At 42.5% G+C, this 18,694-nt stretch overlaps 1 protein-coding gene across 6 annotated transcripts in view; it reads left to right on the top strand.

Annotated features, from left to right (window-relative positions):
* RXRA (retinoid X receptor alpha) overlaps nucleotides 1-18,694 on the top strand; it is a 468,131-nt gene that overhangs the window by 353,571 nt on the left and 95,866 nt on the right. For 5 of the 6 annotated variants that reach the window (XM_078641941.1, XM_078641942.1, XM_078641943.1 and 2 more), the window contains one exon: nucleotides 1,267-1,335. The exons of the other annotated variant lie outside the window; for it this stretch is intronic. In XM_078641941.1, coding sequence (XP_078498067.1) covers nucleotides 1,267-1,335 — 69 coding nt within the window. The remainder of the gene's footprint in view (nucleotides 1-1,266; nucleotides 1,336-18,694) is intronic. 6 annotated transcript variants of the gene reach the window in all.

Raw genomic sequence — 18,694 nt, 5'->3', positions numbered from 1 at the left:
GTTACCTCTGCAGGCCCGGGAGGAGCTGCAAGGGACTGACATGTCATGCCGACGTGTGTGGGGCTCACAGAGGGGGTGGGGAGACTGGCTGGGACTGGCGCTTACTTCCGGTCCGCCCTGCAGGAGGTGGCCCGTGGGAGAAGGTGGTTGTCTAAAGTATTTCCTGATTGGGTTAATCGATCAAATCACATTGATGCATAAGCATCTCAGTTTATTCACACACAGTGTAAAAGCGTGCACAGACAGGGACGGTCTCACCAGAAAATGTATTATTGCAAAACCACTGGCTTTCTTTGCAGATTTGCAGGTACTCGGGGTGAGAGTTGTGTGTATTAAGGGCTGGAAGATTGAACACAATTAGCCATGACATTAACTTCCACTCTTGCCATTGTAATGTAGGTAGCGGTTGTGTTTTTCCGTTTTGTGTCTCTGCACTCTGCAGTGAGTGTGTACACTTCACTCGTATCTCGCTCCTACCCACACCACTGGCCTCACCCTCTACCCAAGAGTGTGTCCAAATAATGTGTCCTTTACACCGTTGGCAGTAATCCCCTTCATCAGCCTGTTTTACTTCACTGTAAGGTCATAGAATGGCACAAGGCACAGTTTAAAACAAGCCACCATGTTTTACTCAGTGCACATCACTGCAGCATCCTTCTTTCAAAGCTAAGACATTATTCCCTCCCAGATAAGTCTCTTTTGCACAGGTACTTCCTCCTTCCTGGACAGAACAAGCCAATCCCAGACTGATGAGAGGTGGCTACACCTCATCTACCTCTGACCAGTTTCACTCCTTCCACCAACTACTCTGGCCTCGTGTACTAGTGCTTGCTCCAATGCCCTCACCTTTGGTTGCACACACTGCTGAAGATCTTCGCTCAACTCAGAATGAATGGTAGAAATGAGAAGTACAACCCACTTTGGTCAACCAATAAAGGCACTTCGTTATGTTTCAAAAAGTTTCCAAAGTGCATACTTTCGGTCCCTGAAGCCATTTATCCCTTTAGAACCCTACTGTACCTCTCCAGATCCGAACAACCTTATAGGCTCAAACCCCGCGATGGTATGCTTTAGACAAGATATTGGCTACTTTGGAAGATATCAACCCATTATGATGATACCTGTATTTATGTATATGTTCTGCCTCCCATTATTAATTAATTTGGAAAAAGTCTTTAGAAAAGATGCATATATTATAAAAAAGATAAGCATTTTGTATTGGCTACTGTGAAACTGTGAAATTCTGACACCTCTTTTTTTCCAAAGAGGTGTTCTTATGCAGCGCAACGTCCTACAGACTGTTTTGACATCACACAGAGGCGGGGAGGTGACTTTGTAAGTTTTTTCATATACATACGTATTAAGTTGTGTGCTTGAAGTGTTCCGAAGTGCTGCATGTGGTCTTATATTGCTGCCTGCATCAACAAGAAGCACAAACCATGTATTAAACTTGCCATACTCTATGCTCTGTTAGTAATATTTTTGGAAAGTACCTTGGCACTTGTCTGCAAAGAATTGAATCGTTCCCAGTTTAACATACAATTTAGTAATTTGGAGTCTGGATGAGTACATTTTGAATGTTCCAAAGTGTTATGAGGATCTGTTCAGAACATTTATGTAAAAAAAGACCCTAACTGCTGTACTTTAATTCACCTGTTACCTAAGAAGAGGTCGACCACTGTCTGTGCCCTGCTTTAATGAGGTAAAAGGTCCCTTCTCACCTTTCTTGTGGAGATGCATGGTTAAGTTACATAGTTGGTAGTGTCTAGGCAAACTGTTAGGACCGTGCTGACCATCTAGGAAGATTGTGAGAGCGCAGACTGTCCACGTAGCATTGAGGTGATAACATGGGGTTGTCAGCAAACACTGCTCTCAAAACATGGGATTTTGAGCAAGCTCTGTTCTTCACACACAGGACGTCCAGCAAACACTGCCTTCAAAGAATGTTGCTGTCAAAACACAAGGCCTCCATGTGGCTCTTCTGTAACAATGCAGGCCTTGCAGCAAGCTGTGCTCTCACAACACGCTGCTTTCATTGAGCTCAACTGCGACAACATGGGGCTCACATGGTGTGCTTCTGTGACAGCGGAAGACTCGCAGGGAGCGCGTCTGAGACAAGGTAGGATTAGCATGAAGCACAACTGTGACAACTTGGAACATACAGGAGGCACCGCTGTGACACAAAAGAGCTTCCTTCACGACTTGGTGCCGCAACACACTGCTTCCAATAAAGCCTGTTCAGAAAAGATGGGGTTTCCAAGCATCTCCTTTTCTTTATCACAGGGCCAGTGTGAAGCTGTGTTCTGATAAAAACCAGGAGTGCTGCTGTGACAACTTCGGTACTTTCATACAAATACATGTAAAATGCAAAACATGAAAATGGGATTCCACAGTGCACTCCAGCCAGAAGCCAACACTCAGCTGATGTTGAAATACAGCGGTTGGTCCCTTGGAACGCAAGACCCAGGACTGTGGGCACTTTGAACCTTCCTTGAGATCTGAGCCCAGCTACAGCTGATTCAGGAAAACTCTGAGGTCAGAAATATTTAGGCCTAATACAGAACGAGTTTGACTTTTTTAGATCTTGCCTACCAGACAGTGCAAGCTTGCGAAAGAAACTTTTGAGGACTTAACATTTTTACAGCTGGCTTACTGCCCCTCCCATTGCTTACCATTGGCTGGCTTTATTGTGACTCATTTGCCTGCTTCTTATTTGTTACATTGCCTCCCACTTCATGAGTTTGCCCCTCCCCTGGAGCGTACCCTCTCTACCATCCTTTTCATTGGCTGACTTATATCGATTCACTTCTCTTTTTTTTAGGGAACTACTTCATTTCTTTTTGGTTAAGCACTTTGTGTTTTTCAGCTCTCGCCCTCGTGCTTCACTACCAGCTAAATACCACCCTGAGGTGTATTGCTTTGTCCCTTGTATGCTGCACGATCTGACAAGCGTACTTCTCATACGCCAATCATCCCTCATGTTTCGTTGCTCTCTCCTTCATGTGTTTCTTCCCTGTGGTGCTCTCTCTCTTGTGTGCTGCTTTTTCCCTCCCTCCCCAATCCGGCTTCATTTTTTAAATTTCATCCCACCACCTCCACCCTCTTCCCCGACCAGCTCCTCTGTTGCTCTAGCCAGGCCCACGGTCCTTTTTCCTTTAGATTGAATTTTTTAAAGGGTTTAGCAGCAAATTCCTTCCTACTGCTCTGCCTCAAGAAAGCGGTTTCACACTAGTGAAAATGGCTGAACCATCTTTCTATTGGGAAAAATGGCACCTGCGTCAATTAATTGAAACTCACTTGTGTGGTGAGTGCAAGAGTGCACCCATGAAATGACGTGGATAGCATCTGCGTCATCGCACCTTTTTTTCCCAGTTTGTTTTTCTATTTCTTTCAGCCAATGCTGCACAGCATCAGCAGACAGCCGTGGAAAAGCCAATAGGTCCTCAAAGGCGACACCTATTGGCTTTGCCAGTACTTGCTTCTACAGGAACACTGATCAGTTCTGAGGTCACCATCGAACAGTTTCAGACACAGGTTCTTGCCCATTTGACTAGAGTACTGCTACCCTTTCCTTCTTCCTTAAGCTGTGCACTTGCTTTATCCCACAAACCTGTGAAATAATCAGAAGCCAACACTTAGTGCTATTTAAAACGTATTATTTAAAACTTATTAATAAATACGTATCCTCTACATCTGCCTGGTGGCTTCCGCCTTCTACGCTTGTGAACGTTGTCCTGTTATAGTGTATATGAAGCCTGCAAAAGAGAAGTTGTTGTGCCTTTCCCTTCTTAACTAACCACAGCTGTGACGCTTTCCGGCATCGCTCAACACGCCATCATGCTGGCACCAGAGCAACATCGTAGTATGAGAAGCTGCCCAACTTCCTGTTTCCCAGCAACAGGCACCCATTTCCTTTTTTTATTTTGTTTTTTATTTGGTAACTGCTATAATTAGTCAAGATGAAGAATATTACAAAATCTAAGTATTCCAACCACAAAGGAGGAAGCATCATGTTGTGTGAATCACCATACAATGGACAAACACAGGGCCTATATTAAGAAAAAAGTCTCCTTCCACATTGATTTCTGAAATGCTGCTCAGTGGCACTTAAACTGAGACACCTGAGCACTAGGGCTTAAATCTATGCTGTGAGAAAACCCCCAGGGCACATAGATGCCTGTGGGCACGTTAAAATAGACTGTGGGCAGGTGGCAATTTACAAGTTAGGGCCCATTTGTCAGTAAATACATTCCAGTATACCCACAAGTGAGAATGGATTCTAAACATCTTGAACAATTGAATAGTAAGGAAGCCTAAGAGACAATAATGGTAAAGAAAAGGTAAAAAACAAAAAGAAATTGTGAAGGAAGAAGAGTAACAGGAAAGACGGAGAGGTTTACTTTGCAAGAAGTAGATTATTTGTAAAAGTTTAGACACATACTGTCAAATATTCTCAACTTTAGTAGACATTTGCATCAGTTTACATATCTGTACTAAACTAAGATGTGCTTGATCCAGATATTCTGACTTAAAATTCAATTGATAAAACGTATCTAATATTGTATACACACAAAGTATCATTTAGTGCTGACTGGATCACTTTTATTGATGGCGATTGTTTTGATGCCTTTTACGAAACTCTCTGTAAATAGAAGCAGCTTTGGGTGCTGGTTCTGTTCTCCAGTGAATTTGGAAGCATAAAGCGAATTATGCTTGTTTTTCGTTTAAAACCAAAATTAAATTATCAAAATTAAGCTTTACCTTTTCGGTTGCAAACACAATTTGTAAAACCAACCTTTTTGCTTCTTTAATAAACATTTCTGCCTAAAAAGTCCGGTTATGAAATGTTACGAGAGACTCAAAGGTATTTTACTATAAGCAGATGAAGGATCTGTGTCAATGGTGCTTGTGTGGCTTCTCCAGCAATTGGGCCACTGTTGTAATTTATTTTATTTTATTAACTTATCGAATAGTGTGCAGACCCATTGGCTACCTGTATGCCAAAAGCAGTATAGGAAAAATGACAGAATCTGCAGAGTAATAAAATAAGAAAGAGAATCTCCATAGAGAACAGTAAATAGAAGGTAGTGAGACGAACCATAGTCTACCACACATTCAGGAAAGGAAAAGTGTATTTAAAATGTTCCTTCAGAAGATTTCCAATTAAAAAAAAAGTCAAAAATGGTTTATTGCATAATTAATTAAAATTATTACAATTTTCACATGATAAAATAGTAGTACAAAATTTAATACGTTTTACAAAAAATTTTACTGCTCCACAGCTAGGAAATAATGTAGAACAATGTTTAAAACTTTCATCCAGAGACACTCCACCTATCAAGGGTTCTCAGTCTGTTTTTGCAGGTTCGTAATACCCTTTACAATCCCTAGAGTTAAGGTGGCCATAATGCCCAATTGTTTTCGGAAAGACATAATGGAGTGAACAGTTCTCAACAAAGATATAGATCCTGGTGATGAGCAGAAATGTACAAGATTTCTCAAGAGATTTCAACATAAGAAATGTTGAGCTTGGCCAGTCTGTTCTTGCAAGCCAAATGTAGATTGATTGATACCTTTAACTCGGCCATCAGGTGGGGGTGGGGGGGGGGTGGGCTGCTGAAACACAATCACCTTATAATTCTTGCATCTCAAATGCAGCTGGATGTATGCTTGCATTGAAAGCTTTTGCAAAGTTTTAAGCTGCAATAATAATGAAGTCAGACTTCCCAAAGCCTGCTAATTCCACAGACAGCAGATGGTACTATTGATCGGAGAGGTAACACAGCAAATTTAGGCCAACTGATGACGGCAGCTTAGCTGCCGTTAGTGAGAGAAGAGGACCAAGGTGGGCCACTATGCTAAAAAATCAAAGAGAGTAACGTGGTTTTCATCACCATAGAATAAAAAGTTTAATGAAGAAAAAACCCAAGTGATTCGACTGACTCCGCCAGCAGTGGGATAACAGCACAGTTAGTATAGTATATAGCCATACCCTAGACAGAAAGTCGAGCCTTACCGGATGAAAAAAGCTTAACCTTCATTTTGGATGAATTCGATATCAGATTTACCACCACTATCCAGGATTCATCCATGCAGAAGTATAATGGTTGGTATTCATTAGTCTAAATTGATACTTATTCATATAATGGGGCACCCTCAGAATATGGATTGATGACATAACACATCCAGCCACCAGACCCCTCGCGCTGCCTCATTTGCAGACAATGATGAGCCCGAGTCACCACATAAAACACTACAAGTGATGAGATCTTGCACGAACCATTGTGCATAAAAGGTATAGAATGAATCCATACGCGGCAACATCAGTGCACCACGCCTGCCATGGAAACAACTGAAGAAAGCAGGGTTGATGTTGCCACGAGTTCCTGCATTTAATTGCTGTGGTTCAGTCATTTGTGAGATCCTTAAACTCTGAGTGGAAGAGAGAGCCAGTAGGCTGTTTATGCGAACCGACTTGGCAGAAATTGAAATGCCCTTTATTGGAACGTATGCTTATTGCAGAGAAATGTGGCTTCCATTTGTACCTCTAGATTCTGGCAGGTCGGCTGGTGCATAAATCCTAACATTAGGAAGGCATATTGTATTTATTTAGTTTTAATTTTATATATCATTGCAAGTTAAGTTTTTATATATATATATATATATATATATATATATATATATATATATATATATATATATATTTATAATAAAGCATTTTATAAAGCGCATGGTTACACCTAACTGGTGTGTCCCCCACGTTGACATCTAACCTCACAGAAAGAAGAGCAGGGGGGACTAGCCTCTATACACATATATATTTAAGCCAGTTTAGATACTTGTTGTATAACTCAGAGCAGCCTCAAGGAATTAAACAGGATACTTAATCCACTTCAGTATTATAGTTATCAGGGGGACCACTCCCAAGATCCCATGCTCCCGTACACATGTAAAGTCTGGATGCAGTCTAGTCTTGCAGCCCAGTTAGGTGCAAATGATGGCTGCCGCCAGTGTGGGCTTCGTAAAGATTTATGAATGTTTCGCGCGAGAGAACGTGTCAGTTCTACTGTTTAGCCCCTTTAGGAGGAGGTGTGATGTTCGGAGGCAAGATCGAAAGGAGGTGTGGAGTTGTTAAGATGTTTAGCCTTCCCTTGGCTAGGCGAGTGAAGTCTCTGCTGGTGCCGCATGAACCCCACCCGTATACTTTGCATAGAGCTGTCCCTGGAGAAACACCCACATGCTTGCATTCACCAACTCCTTATCTTCAGTCCTTCACAAGGACCAGCAGGAGTTTCATTGGACTTTAGACGGTTCATGGTGTTCATTTCAGGTGCTTGTTCAAGGAAGTGGTAGGTAGGCCGGGATCGGGCCTTTGGAAGCTGGCACCATTCAACAACGTGAGTGAGGCAAGAGTTGGCTGTTTGCCACCCTTGATTCTGCACCGCGATCTCATAAGCCTCCATCTGATAATCAATTGAGAATTTAAGCAGTTGGGGGCATAGTGCATCAGCAGTGGTACACTGGTGAACAGGTCTGTGAAGGAGCTCCACCCTCGCCACCATCTTGGCATGTAAAGTTTAAAGCCACCTTGTGTAAACTTAGTTACCCACACCCTTTTCCTGGGGTCAACCAACTAATACCCCTTTATTTTCACATACTTTGGCATTCTACACCCACAAAGAAGCCTTTCTCGCTCCTCTTGAAGAACTCCCCTTCCAGGCATCTCTTTACCAACCCATCTTTAGCCCATGCTCCTTTTATAGCATTCTCATATTACTGTGTAGTGTTGAAGTGCATATAAAATGGTATTGTGCAATGCCAAGCAAGGGCCGCCTGATGACAGCCTTTCCTAACTGTCCTCAATTGATAGATATTGACGTTGTGTGTCTTGAACCATCACATAGGTACATGTGTGTGTACAGGTGAGGGAAGGTCTGTCTCTGCTTCTCCTTTTGCCTCCTCCCTCCATGTCAGAGAGCCCACCTCTGTTCCATTTGAGGTCCCCAGTGTTACCAGATAAGTTATAGCTCCTTGTGTTACCCACCTGGCAGGAATGATGTAGTGATTGCTTGAAATCAGGCATTCTTGAAACATAACCGGAAGCCTGAATAGAGGGTCATTTGAGGCTATATAGGTGGCATGTAAGTACTTGCAAATTCGGGGCACTTGCAAGATTTGCTGTGGCTTTGAGCAAGGGTCACATGTAGCTGGAAGCCTGCCACCGTTTGAAGATTTACGATTGACAAGAACTGAGGCACCTCCTCTTCTCAAACCTGCATCTGGGTACCTTCAACGGGGTTCTCAGCTAGATTGTTTGTTTTCATCTTTTTACTTCCTGAGGATACCTGTTTCAGCCTCACAATACTTCACACCCAGACAAGTGTAGACAGACAATGCAGCCATTTTCTTTCTCTCACTTTATTGGATTATTCTGCCCGAGCAGACAAATATAAAAGCAGATTATATTTTCTGATTCGACTAGTTACTTTCCCTCCTTTAACAGTTGCTTTGAACCTCTGCCAGAGTGGTGAGCTCTACGTGTGCTTCTCTCGTTGAAGGACACGTAATAATTTACTTTTCAGGAGAATACAGTTCTCCCAAGTTCAAGATGTGTGAAGTTAAACTTCACAAGTTTCCAGAAGCTTAAATAAATTGCGGCTATTTGAACAGTTTTATTCCCTCAAATTTGGGGGAAACTGTTTTTTCACCAACCCAAGGTGAGGTTTCTCTTCCAACAGGAAATCAGATTGAACACTAAATAGATTTGATTACATTTCAATGAATACATCCATTTAAAAACATCTCCAATGGACCCTCCTTTTGTCTAAATGTCCAGTTTCAGTTTTTAAACTCCTAGCTATTTAATTCATAACGATAAAATAAGCTATTTTTTTTAAGTTACCAGGTAACATTTATTCATTTTTCAAAATGGGCACACATTTGCAAAATATTCTCGTTCTTTAAAGGTTTTCACTTTCACAAAACAATTCCAAATTTCATTTTTGCAAGACAATTTGCAGCAACCAGTTTAAATAAGAAAGTCTGTTACCAGTAGAGGGAAGCTCCTAACTATGCAAGTCATGATATTCTGAATTATGCAGAATTTTGCCTGCGGAAATAAAGTTCTGTATGGCACTTTTTCTAAGTCTAAATAATGCTGGCTGTGACCTCGGTTTGCCTGGAAGTATAAGCAGACTCGTATATACCGTGCCCTCCAAACATGTTGGGGAGAGAGGAGATGCAAGAAACATTGTACATGATGTAACATTAATGTAGTGTTTTATAAAGCGTGAACTATGTCAACATCCGGGTATAGAGAATACCGTGCAAAGTCAAAATAAGACTGGAAAAGAAAACCAAAAATCAAAGCACCTGAAAACCCGTTCTGCATCTGGAATGGAAGATCGTTATTTTTCTACCATGTATGTTGCAAAATTCACAAACTGAATTGCTTCATGGCACTTATTTAAGCAAACATATACTCTTGTGGTTGGAAGGGTAACAGGCTGATTATCTATGACAAGAGAAAAACCTATGAAGTGAAGGTTACACAGAGAGCTGGGGGTTAACCCACTGAGCTATCTTAGTGGTTACTTCCCGCACATAATCAAACCCTTTACGATATGATTATATTCAGAGCTCTTGCTTCCTCACCAGATCACAGAGGCCACAAACAAACACAAGCCATCAACACATGGTGCAGAGAAGGATTCCCCCCCTCCTTACAGACGAGCCACCTTCTGAAATTCATTAGGGCTTTTATTCTGTTGTGGCTGGATTGGTGTAGGAAGAGTTCACAGTGGCCCTAGTGCAGCAGTTCCAGAGAGTCTGCTTGAACCATAAGAGATGGGTCTCATCACCCGGCTTTGATGGAGCTGAGGCCCAGCCTTAGTATGAGCCTTAAGAGCCTGGATCCTATAGCACTGGCTGTGAAAGAGTGGAAGTGTTTCCCAGTGACCCAGACTTTCCTTTGATCTTAAGAGGTTGGATCACATCACACTGGCTGGGAAAGAGCTGTGGTGCTTCCCAGTGGCCTTGACTTTTCTTTGACCTTAAGAAGTTGGATCACATCTCACTAGCTTTAAAAGGGCTGTAGTGTCTGTGGGCGGCCCTGACTTTCCTTCAACCTTAAGAGATTGGATCACATCATGCTGGCTGGGAAAGAGCTGTGGTCTTTCCCAGTGGCCCAGACTTTTCTTTCACCTTAAGAGCTTGGATTGAATCAGTCTGGATTTGTAAGAGCTGTAGTGTTTCCCAGTGGCTCAGACTTTCCGTCAACCATAAGTAGGATCACAACGCACTGGCTGTGAAGGAGCTGTAGTGGTTCCAAGTGGCCCAGACTTTCTTTTAACCCTAAGAGGTTGGAGCACATCACACTGGCTGTGAAGGAGCTGTAGTGTTTCCAAGTGGCCCAGACTTTCTTTTAACCTTAAGAGGTTGGAGCACATCACACTGGCTGTGAAGGAGCTGTAGTGTTTCCCTGTGGTCGAGACTCGTTGGCCTGGTTCTGAAAGAGCTGTGCTGGCGCCAAGTAACCACGACTTTGCTTGAACAGTAAGAACTCACATCACACTGGCTTTGAATTAGGTGCACTGGTTCCCACTAGCCCTGGAAATAAAACTGTAGATTCACTTCACTTTCTTTACAGTCCACGGGAGCTCAAAATTCCAATACAACTTGTCTCCTTACTACAACCCACGCCATAACCAAGGTTGGAAAAATACCAGTGTATTCATAAAGACAACAATTAACCCAAAGAATAATGCAGCTAAATTATCAGAGCAATTGATCCAAAATTTTGTATCACCTTGACTCAACACCTGGGGAATTAATTTATATTGCCTTTCTTTGGAGATACTAGAAAAAGACTCTCTTAAAGGAAGACAGCATCTCACATTAAGCCACCAGAAGGACTAGCCCGCCAAAGCCCCTGCCCCGCTCGATGAAGTGACCAGACCCTTAACTATACTCAGTTTCCCTCATAATTCACTGCTCAAAGTCCTACAGCCTGCTTACCCAGCATAGCTGACCGCTCCTATATGGATCCTAAAACAAATAACATTTAAGCGCTAATTTTGCACCATATAAATCAGTAAATTAAAGAAATAGGAATGAAACGGATGGCACATTAATCACCCAGTGAACCGTACCGTATCTCCGTGTCACACCAGCAGCATAGACAAAAGACTCTAAGGACAACTGCCCATTGCTTTGGTCTCTGTTCATTGACATTGGTTGCCCTGACTCACAATTAGCTGTGCTTTCTAGATACAATTATTAGCACAGTCTGTAAGGGGGATGTTGTTTTCATAGGTGTTGAAGAGATATTGCATTTTATTGTCGATGTCAATGGCATCAAAAAGGTTCATTCCTTTGTGCTGAACTTACAAATGCTGACTTGCCTTGCACACTCTTGTATTCTAGACCTTTTGGCGAGGGATACTGAGTAGAAGCATTCAAGATTGGCCAAAAATTGTCTTTTGTGCATGTGTAAGAATTTGCATAGATTTATCCAGGCTGATGAAATGCAGCATAATATAGGATTGAAGCCCAAAGTCAAGGAGTTAATCTGTTATTGGTGGAAATATTTAAGCAAGGCATTAATTCTTACCAGTCTCAAGCCCCCTGTTCGCCCATGCCTATGCGGTGCCTACCAGATTTCCACTTACCAAATTCTCTCATATCCAGACCTACCCTAACTAATCCAGGATGGGAATCTCTAATCACCCAAACTCCTTTGGCGACACAGTGTTACATCTTCACAACTCAAACAACGTACTGTCCGCCCCCAGGAGCACCAGCCTTGGCAGCCCCTCTTACCCCTATGGGTTAACCTCAGAGCCAACTGCCTGCACATTATACAAACCTACTGCTGTACTCTTTTATCCCTTGAAGGCTCATACCTCAAAAGCCTTAGTTGCTTTCACAACTCGGATCACAAAACATTTCAAAGAAGCAAGAGCTTCCACCTCTCGAGTCTGACCACACGTTCAGATCTCACTATATTTCGTCATGCGTCTGCAAATGCCTTGCAAAAAATGTGTCTCAAAATCTGTTTTAGCCTCTTGTATGACTTCATCTTTTCAGTCTGACTTCCTGTTGCCTTCCCTCTACCTGACTCCGCCTTCCTCATTTGTTTCAAGTTCGCAGGTTTCTTTTCCCATTTTTCAATTTCGTCTGTCTACTTTTTGTAACCTCATTCCCATTCTCTTAATCTCTTTGCCCCATCCCAGTCCCTTTAAGCTGATTTTGCTCTTTCCCATTTGTAGCTTCTCACTGTTCTCTTACACATAGTGTCTTTTATTACTTCCCCGCTTTTATATCTTTCTCACTACCGGTCAACTCTCCCCATTTCCTTCTTTTATTATTGTTTCCGCTCTTTCTAGTTTCTTACTTACTGCCTGTTCTCCTCTTCCCTATCTGCCTTCTTTGTGGTCGACCAGCCTCTTTTGTTCTCACCAGGAACCTGCTGTTTCTCCTAGTTATTGGCGCCAGTTGGTCCACTGGAACTTGAACGCCCTGTTGTGTTTACTATTTTGGTCGCAATGGGCACAAAGACAACAATTGAAGATGGTGTTGCTTGTACAAGGGAAGGTATTAACAGATGTAGTTGGGTCCTACCTTTAGTAGACTTTATGACTCGTGGGAGCGTTTGGGCTTTTTCTAGAAAAGTTATCTCCTGTCTCCCTGTCAGTTCTTAAAGCCAGAGCAGGGTCATTAATTTCATTAATATTCTTAAAAAACTGGCTTGCCCTTTACTACTATGTGTGACGTCTGCCTTAGTCTAGAATTGATAGAAAACAACTGGGCTTAATGTTGTGTAGGACAAGACAGTCTTGCAGTAAAGCTCTGGACATTTGGACAGGTGTTATCCCTTTTCCAAAAGGCATAATGTAGTGGTGAACAAAGACTGGATCCTGAGAGTTTTCTTATATTTTCCTTTTTTGCTTGGAATTTGGACTAGCAGTCTTTAAGATATAACAAGGTCAGGGCCGATGTTAATACCCTTCCTATCAATGGCAAAAAGTGTTCCCTGTCAACATCCCCAGTATGTGAGCAGCATAAGATGCTTTACAAGTAGTCCTATGTCTCTGACATCTCTGCACCAACCGTTGGCCGCTCCACCCACGATGAGTTTTCTGCTGTCTGAAAGCGAGTGTTGATGAAGATGCTCCTATGGAAGTAGAAGCTGTGGACACGGATGTAAATGAAACCTCTGTACAGTTGTCAAGCGCCTACAGTGAGTCAAGGACCCGCAAGGAATCCTCTTGAAAAGTCCAGAACTTTCCTTCTGCAGATTAATGCAATAAGGTAGTCGTAGTCTTGATTTGCAATAGGAAAGCCCAGACCTGGATTTTGATAACTATATCGGACATAAGGTTGTAAACTCACCCCACAAATACAGGGATGCATAGAGCACTACAAATGCTGACAACAATTTGTTATATATGGTGGAAGTGCTGGAGAGAGAGTAATGTCAAATTAGCACAGAAGAAAATTCCAAAGTTGGAGACAACCACAATAATAAAGTGTAGGAATGCCCTCTTAGGCATTGATGGAATGCCATGCCAATCTTTCTTTTTGTGCACTGTGGCAAAGATGGTATGGGAATTTATGGATAGGAAAACAGCACTGAAAAGCTGAATAAAAAGACCACGCCATATAAAGTGCAATATCAAACAGAAATTAAGCTTTTGCAGCTTCCATAAAAGTGACTATGGCTGCCTCCGCACAGACGGGTAGATGACTGTGGATGAACGGACAGGATATATATGGTGCGGGGGAGTTGGAGAGCAGGGGAAGCTGAGCCCGGTGCCTTTGGACTGTTGGTGCTGATCTAGAAAAAGAGATGTGGCAGAGAGAATGGAACTGGCAGGGTGTGAAGTGGAAAGAAAATCATTTGTGGAACAAAAAGTGCACTCACACTTTTAGTGAATTGCAGTCAAATATCAAATGGCTGCAAACGTTTCCCAGTCCCTTTAACACAATAAGATCTGGGTCAGTGGTCAGTGTCAAAGAGGAGGAACACTGTAACATCCTCATGCCAAACACATAGGTGTTGGGTCAACTTTGTACTAGTTACAGATATGTTTGTTCACCCTCATAACAGCTACAGGGGGGTTGGCTTACCCTCACACCAACCAGAGAGTTGTTAGCTCACCCTCTTAACAGCCACAGAGGGATTGGCTCCATCACAACTACAGATGTGTTTCCACAGCTACATCTCAGCAACAGCGGTGCAGGTTCGTCCTCATACCAACCGCTGAGGTTTTGCTCACGTCCAGACCTACCACAGAGGTGTTGGCTCATCCTCAGACTTACCACAGTGGTGTTGGCTTATCCTTGTGCCAACCACAGAGGTCTTCTACAGAGAAGAGGTTTCAGCTCTTCTTCAGCCTACCACAGAGATGTTGGCTTATCCTCATACCAACCAAATCAGTATTGACGTATCCTCATGGCATACACAGAGGTTTTAGCTCTTCCCCATACCAGCCACAGTGATGTTGGCGTATCCTCACACCAGCCCCAGAGGTGTTGACCATCCCCAGAGGTTTTGGCCTATCGCATTGCAAACACACAAAAGGTGATGGGAGGATGCTTGCAATTTGTCTAACCACTGCCAGTTGATTGGGCTAGCATTCCAACCTGTTATTCTTTTGCCCACCTTCAAACACGGAAAGGGTGATGGGAGGATGCTTCAATAAGTCTAACCACTGGCAATCGCTCAGGGTATCATTCCAACTTGTTGTTCTTTTGTCCACCATGCCACCTGAGGTTAGACCCAGCCATATGCAAATCAGTCTGGACCCTGCTCCAACAGGACCAGCCTAAACCGGGTGTTGCACATTGATGTAATTGTGTATGGCAGAGTAGGGGCAACAACATTGTGTGGGTGAACCTGAAAAACACAAGTTTGTCCGGTTTGTGGAGAAGTGTGGCTCAATAGTTAGAGCGGCAGACCCTGATGCAGAGGTCTAGCCCGGGACCAGGGTTCAATTCCCCGCCTCGGCGGGTCTTGGGCTCAAAAATTCCACAGACCTGATAATTCTCGCCTCGGTGCCTATTCCAATCATGGAGTCCCACTCTGCAACTCTGGGCAATAGCTTGCTTAATCTCCACAACGGTCTCCACAACGGCCCCCACAACGCTAAGGATGCCTGGCCTCCACCTTGGGGGTGCCCAGGAGTGGACACCTCACAGGGAAAGCCAGGATGGGTTCCACAGCGGTATTCGTACAAGCGCCTTGAGACCCTTGCGGGTGAGTAGTGCGCTATACAAGTATCAATTTACATTACATTTACAATTTACGTTCTAAACTCAGATGTTTGCTATCTTGGAAGTGCTGAGCCACTTGCCCGTGATGATATAGGGAGTTGCACATAAGGGGCGGTCCCTAAATCTAAATTGAACTTGCAATTTAAAGTCATAGCAAAATACAATCATTTGAAAATAGAAATTCTCGGGCATAGAGCCAGCAGAACTCAGAATCAGCTGAGAATTCTGTGAGCTCCAGATGACCCTTGCTTCTCGAAACTCTGTGGCACACCACCGAATAGTCCAGGACCAATAGGGTCATGCCTAGAAGGAGGTATAAGCTGATAAATGACCACAGAGGCCAATACCAGTCACCAAGGGCCCTCTCCAATTCATAGAAAGTTTAAAATTTAGGCTAGTGCCATGCCAGCTGAGACTAATTACATGCCAGGAGTACAGAGGCAGCGGGTGCAAGACTTGGCAGATGTCACAGACTGGAAACATCAAACAAGGAGGAACCAGCCAAAGGAATGTGGGTACCAAGGCTGTGCTGGCAGATGTGTGCGGTGGCTGACACCAGTGGCACGAAGAAGAAGCAGTGTGATGATCCAATGCGGTTGGACGCGTGGAGACCTGGCAGGGCTTGCTTTGGCACTGTGGATCCTGGAGCAGGGTTGCAGTGGTGCACCAAAAGGAATTTATGCTGATGAGCAAAGAAGGAGAGCTTCACTCAGAGGGGAATTTCTTGTGCCACTCAGCGGCAGTGCAGAACAGTTCGGATATCTCCCAGTCTTGTTACTCGAGGAATCTAGGGTGGAAGCAGCTTCTTTTCCCCAGATGAAGATGGATGGAGGATGAGGTGGCCTTGGTGTAGAAGCTCTCCTGGACTGAGGAAAAACTTCTAATGACCCCCTATAAATTACCACAAGCAGACCACTAAAAGCATTGAATCTAGGGTGCCATGATAGTGCCTATCTCTGAGATGGAGTCAGATGCGAAGACATCCAGCAGAAAGGCTGCATAATTGGAATATAGGAATTTTTCTTGGATTTTGTAATTTTGCAAAGAGCCATTGAGCAGTTTTTTTTACCTTGGTTTAATTGTGCTTTTAAAACAGGACCAAATTGTTAGCAGGATGTTATGTTTTTATTTGGTGCCATGTGCGCTGTGGTCCAGAAGACCCAGGGTTTGACCTGAGGGTAATACAGAGGTTGCATCAGCAGGGCCCATTGTTTATTTTGCAAAGAAATTTGCAAACATACATATGAAATCATTGCTGTATACGCGCACACATACCCGATTAGATTTTGTGATCACAGTCAGTCTCACACATAAAGTTCTTGCCCCCTTCCCTCCAGTCTCATTCACCCCATCTTATTAGTTGAATCAGTGTACATTGAAGCAAAATGGAGGGTATTCAATGTGGCAGCCAGGAAACCTTCACCGGTTGAGTTTACCCTCATTGTCAATACAAATGAATAAAAGAAAATGCCTGGAAACGACTTGAAATTAATTTTGCAGCTTACCATTGTATTCGTTTCTGAATATATTCTTTTCTAGCAACAGTCCTAGTACAGGGATCTGTGGGAAAATAACGAATGTCATAGCGAACAATTGCTCTTTTCACAACGAATACAAATTAATTAATTATTTAACATTAAGTGGGCTGTCTTGAAGAACTCATAATAAAGAATTCCATAACTTTAAAAATGCCCAGCAACATTCCTGACCCAGACACTAACTTTATCAGTGACTGTAACTCTAACTCTGACCTAACCCTAGTTCCAAACCTCAACCTAACCTTCGTCGTAGCCTTGTCCCTACGTTTAACCTATCCCTAACTCCAACCCTTAACTTGACCATAATCCTAGCCCATACCCTACCTCTAACCTAAAGTTAACCCTAACCCCAAACTTTAACCTTACCATAATCCTAGTATTTACACTACCTCTAACCTAACCCTAAGCAGGCATTACAAAATCTACTCCTCCACTCACTATGTCAAGTCAGATTTTTTCAGGGTGAGCTATTATTAGGGCCTACTGGGCTGGTCTGGGAAGAGACCGCCAGCTGGCAAAGAACAGGTGTTCTGTTCATTCAGAAAGTGATTGAGCAATAAAGGTACCTTCAAATCTTGTTATTATTTCATCACATTTTCTGTGCATTCAAAGACAGAGGTCAAATGTCAGCTCAAGTCCTCTTACAAATTGTTGATTATTTTGTCCTGGAGATTGGTGATTACTTTTATTTCTCTGCAGAGTTAGAGGATTTTATAACGTGAACTATCTGAAAATTGTTCTGTGCACACCTTTAAATAGCTTGGAAATTAATTGTACATAGATTTCAAAATGCATTTCAGTAAATAGAAAACACTTCAAAGTATATATGTGTCTTTAGAAAAGCACTTTAAAAAAATTCTCAAGTGAGTACTTGATTTGCATATGATAAATATTTGCTTCACACTATATAGTTTGATCAGCAAAACTGCATGTTGGTGGGAAAGTTTGTGGCCAGTTCAATGGAAAATATCTGCTTGCTCTACCACATCATGCTTTAGTAATAGATTTCTTGAAAGTGAGAGCATTGAAATACGAACCGAGAACATTTCTGCACCCCCTCTGATGACAATGCTATAGGTGAACTAAGAGGCAAGCTAGGAGTCATGTGTACACTAATATGTGGGCTAGCTTTTTATTCTACATGGAGTACACGTTTAGTGTATTAAATCAACCCAAAGAGTTTTTTGTACAGCACACATAATAAACTGTCATATTTGAAGGTTCTCTTATATGTGACAATGAAGAAAAAGGTGACTCGTGATTTAACATAGTTGTGTAGTATCACACAATTTAAAACAAGTTTATGGATCAAGCGCATTACAGTGAAGTCAACATATTCAAGTCTCTTGGCCTGTTGGAACTAGAAACATTTTGCTGGTTTTTGGAGGTCTTCTAACTCCAACCCTTAACCTTACCTTAATCCTAACCTTTTACTAGCTCTGACCTAACCCTAACTCCAATCCTTAATCTTAGCCCGTACACTACCTCTAATTTAACCCCAAACTATCACTTTATTTTAACACTAGCCCTTTCACAAACCCACATACAATTTCAACCCAAACACTATTTCTAACCCTTTACTGTTCCTATCCCTAGCTCTAACCAATTTCTAATTCTCAGCCTACCCCTATACTAACTTATCCCTTACATTTATTTAAACCCTACCGCTACTTCTGATCTTAGACCTAACCCAATTTTGTAATGTTGATCTTTACAACAAGTATCATGTCATCCCTTACTCATTTTAATTAACGTCACTTTGCTTTTTCCAGTATATTTTTTCATTTTCACTTAAAAACAGATTTGTCATTTATACTTTTCCTTTAGGGGAGTGTTAATAATACATTTCTTTATTTTCATGTAATCTCCAGGAGGTAGGG

This window comes from Lissotriton helveticus, chromosome 5_1, assembly GCF_964261635.1.
Source record: "Lissotriton helveticus chromosome 5_1, aLisHel1.1, whole genome shotgun sequence".
Lineage (NCBI taxonomy): Eukaryota > Metazoa > Chordata > Amphibia > Caudata > Salamandridae > Lissotriton > Lissotriton helveticus.
This window is presented reverse-complemented; position numbering and strand designations above follow the sequence as displayed.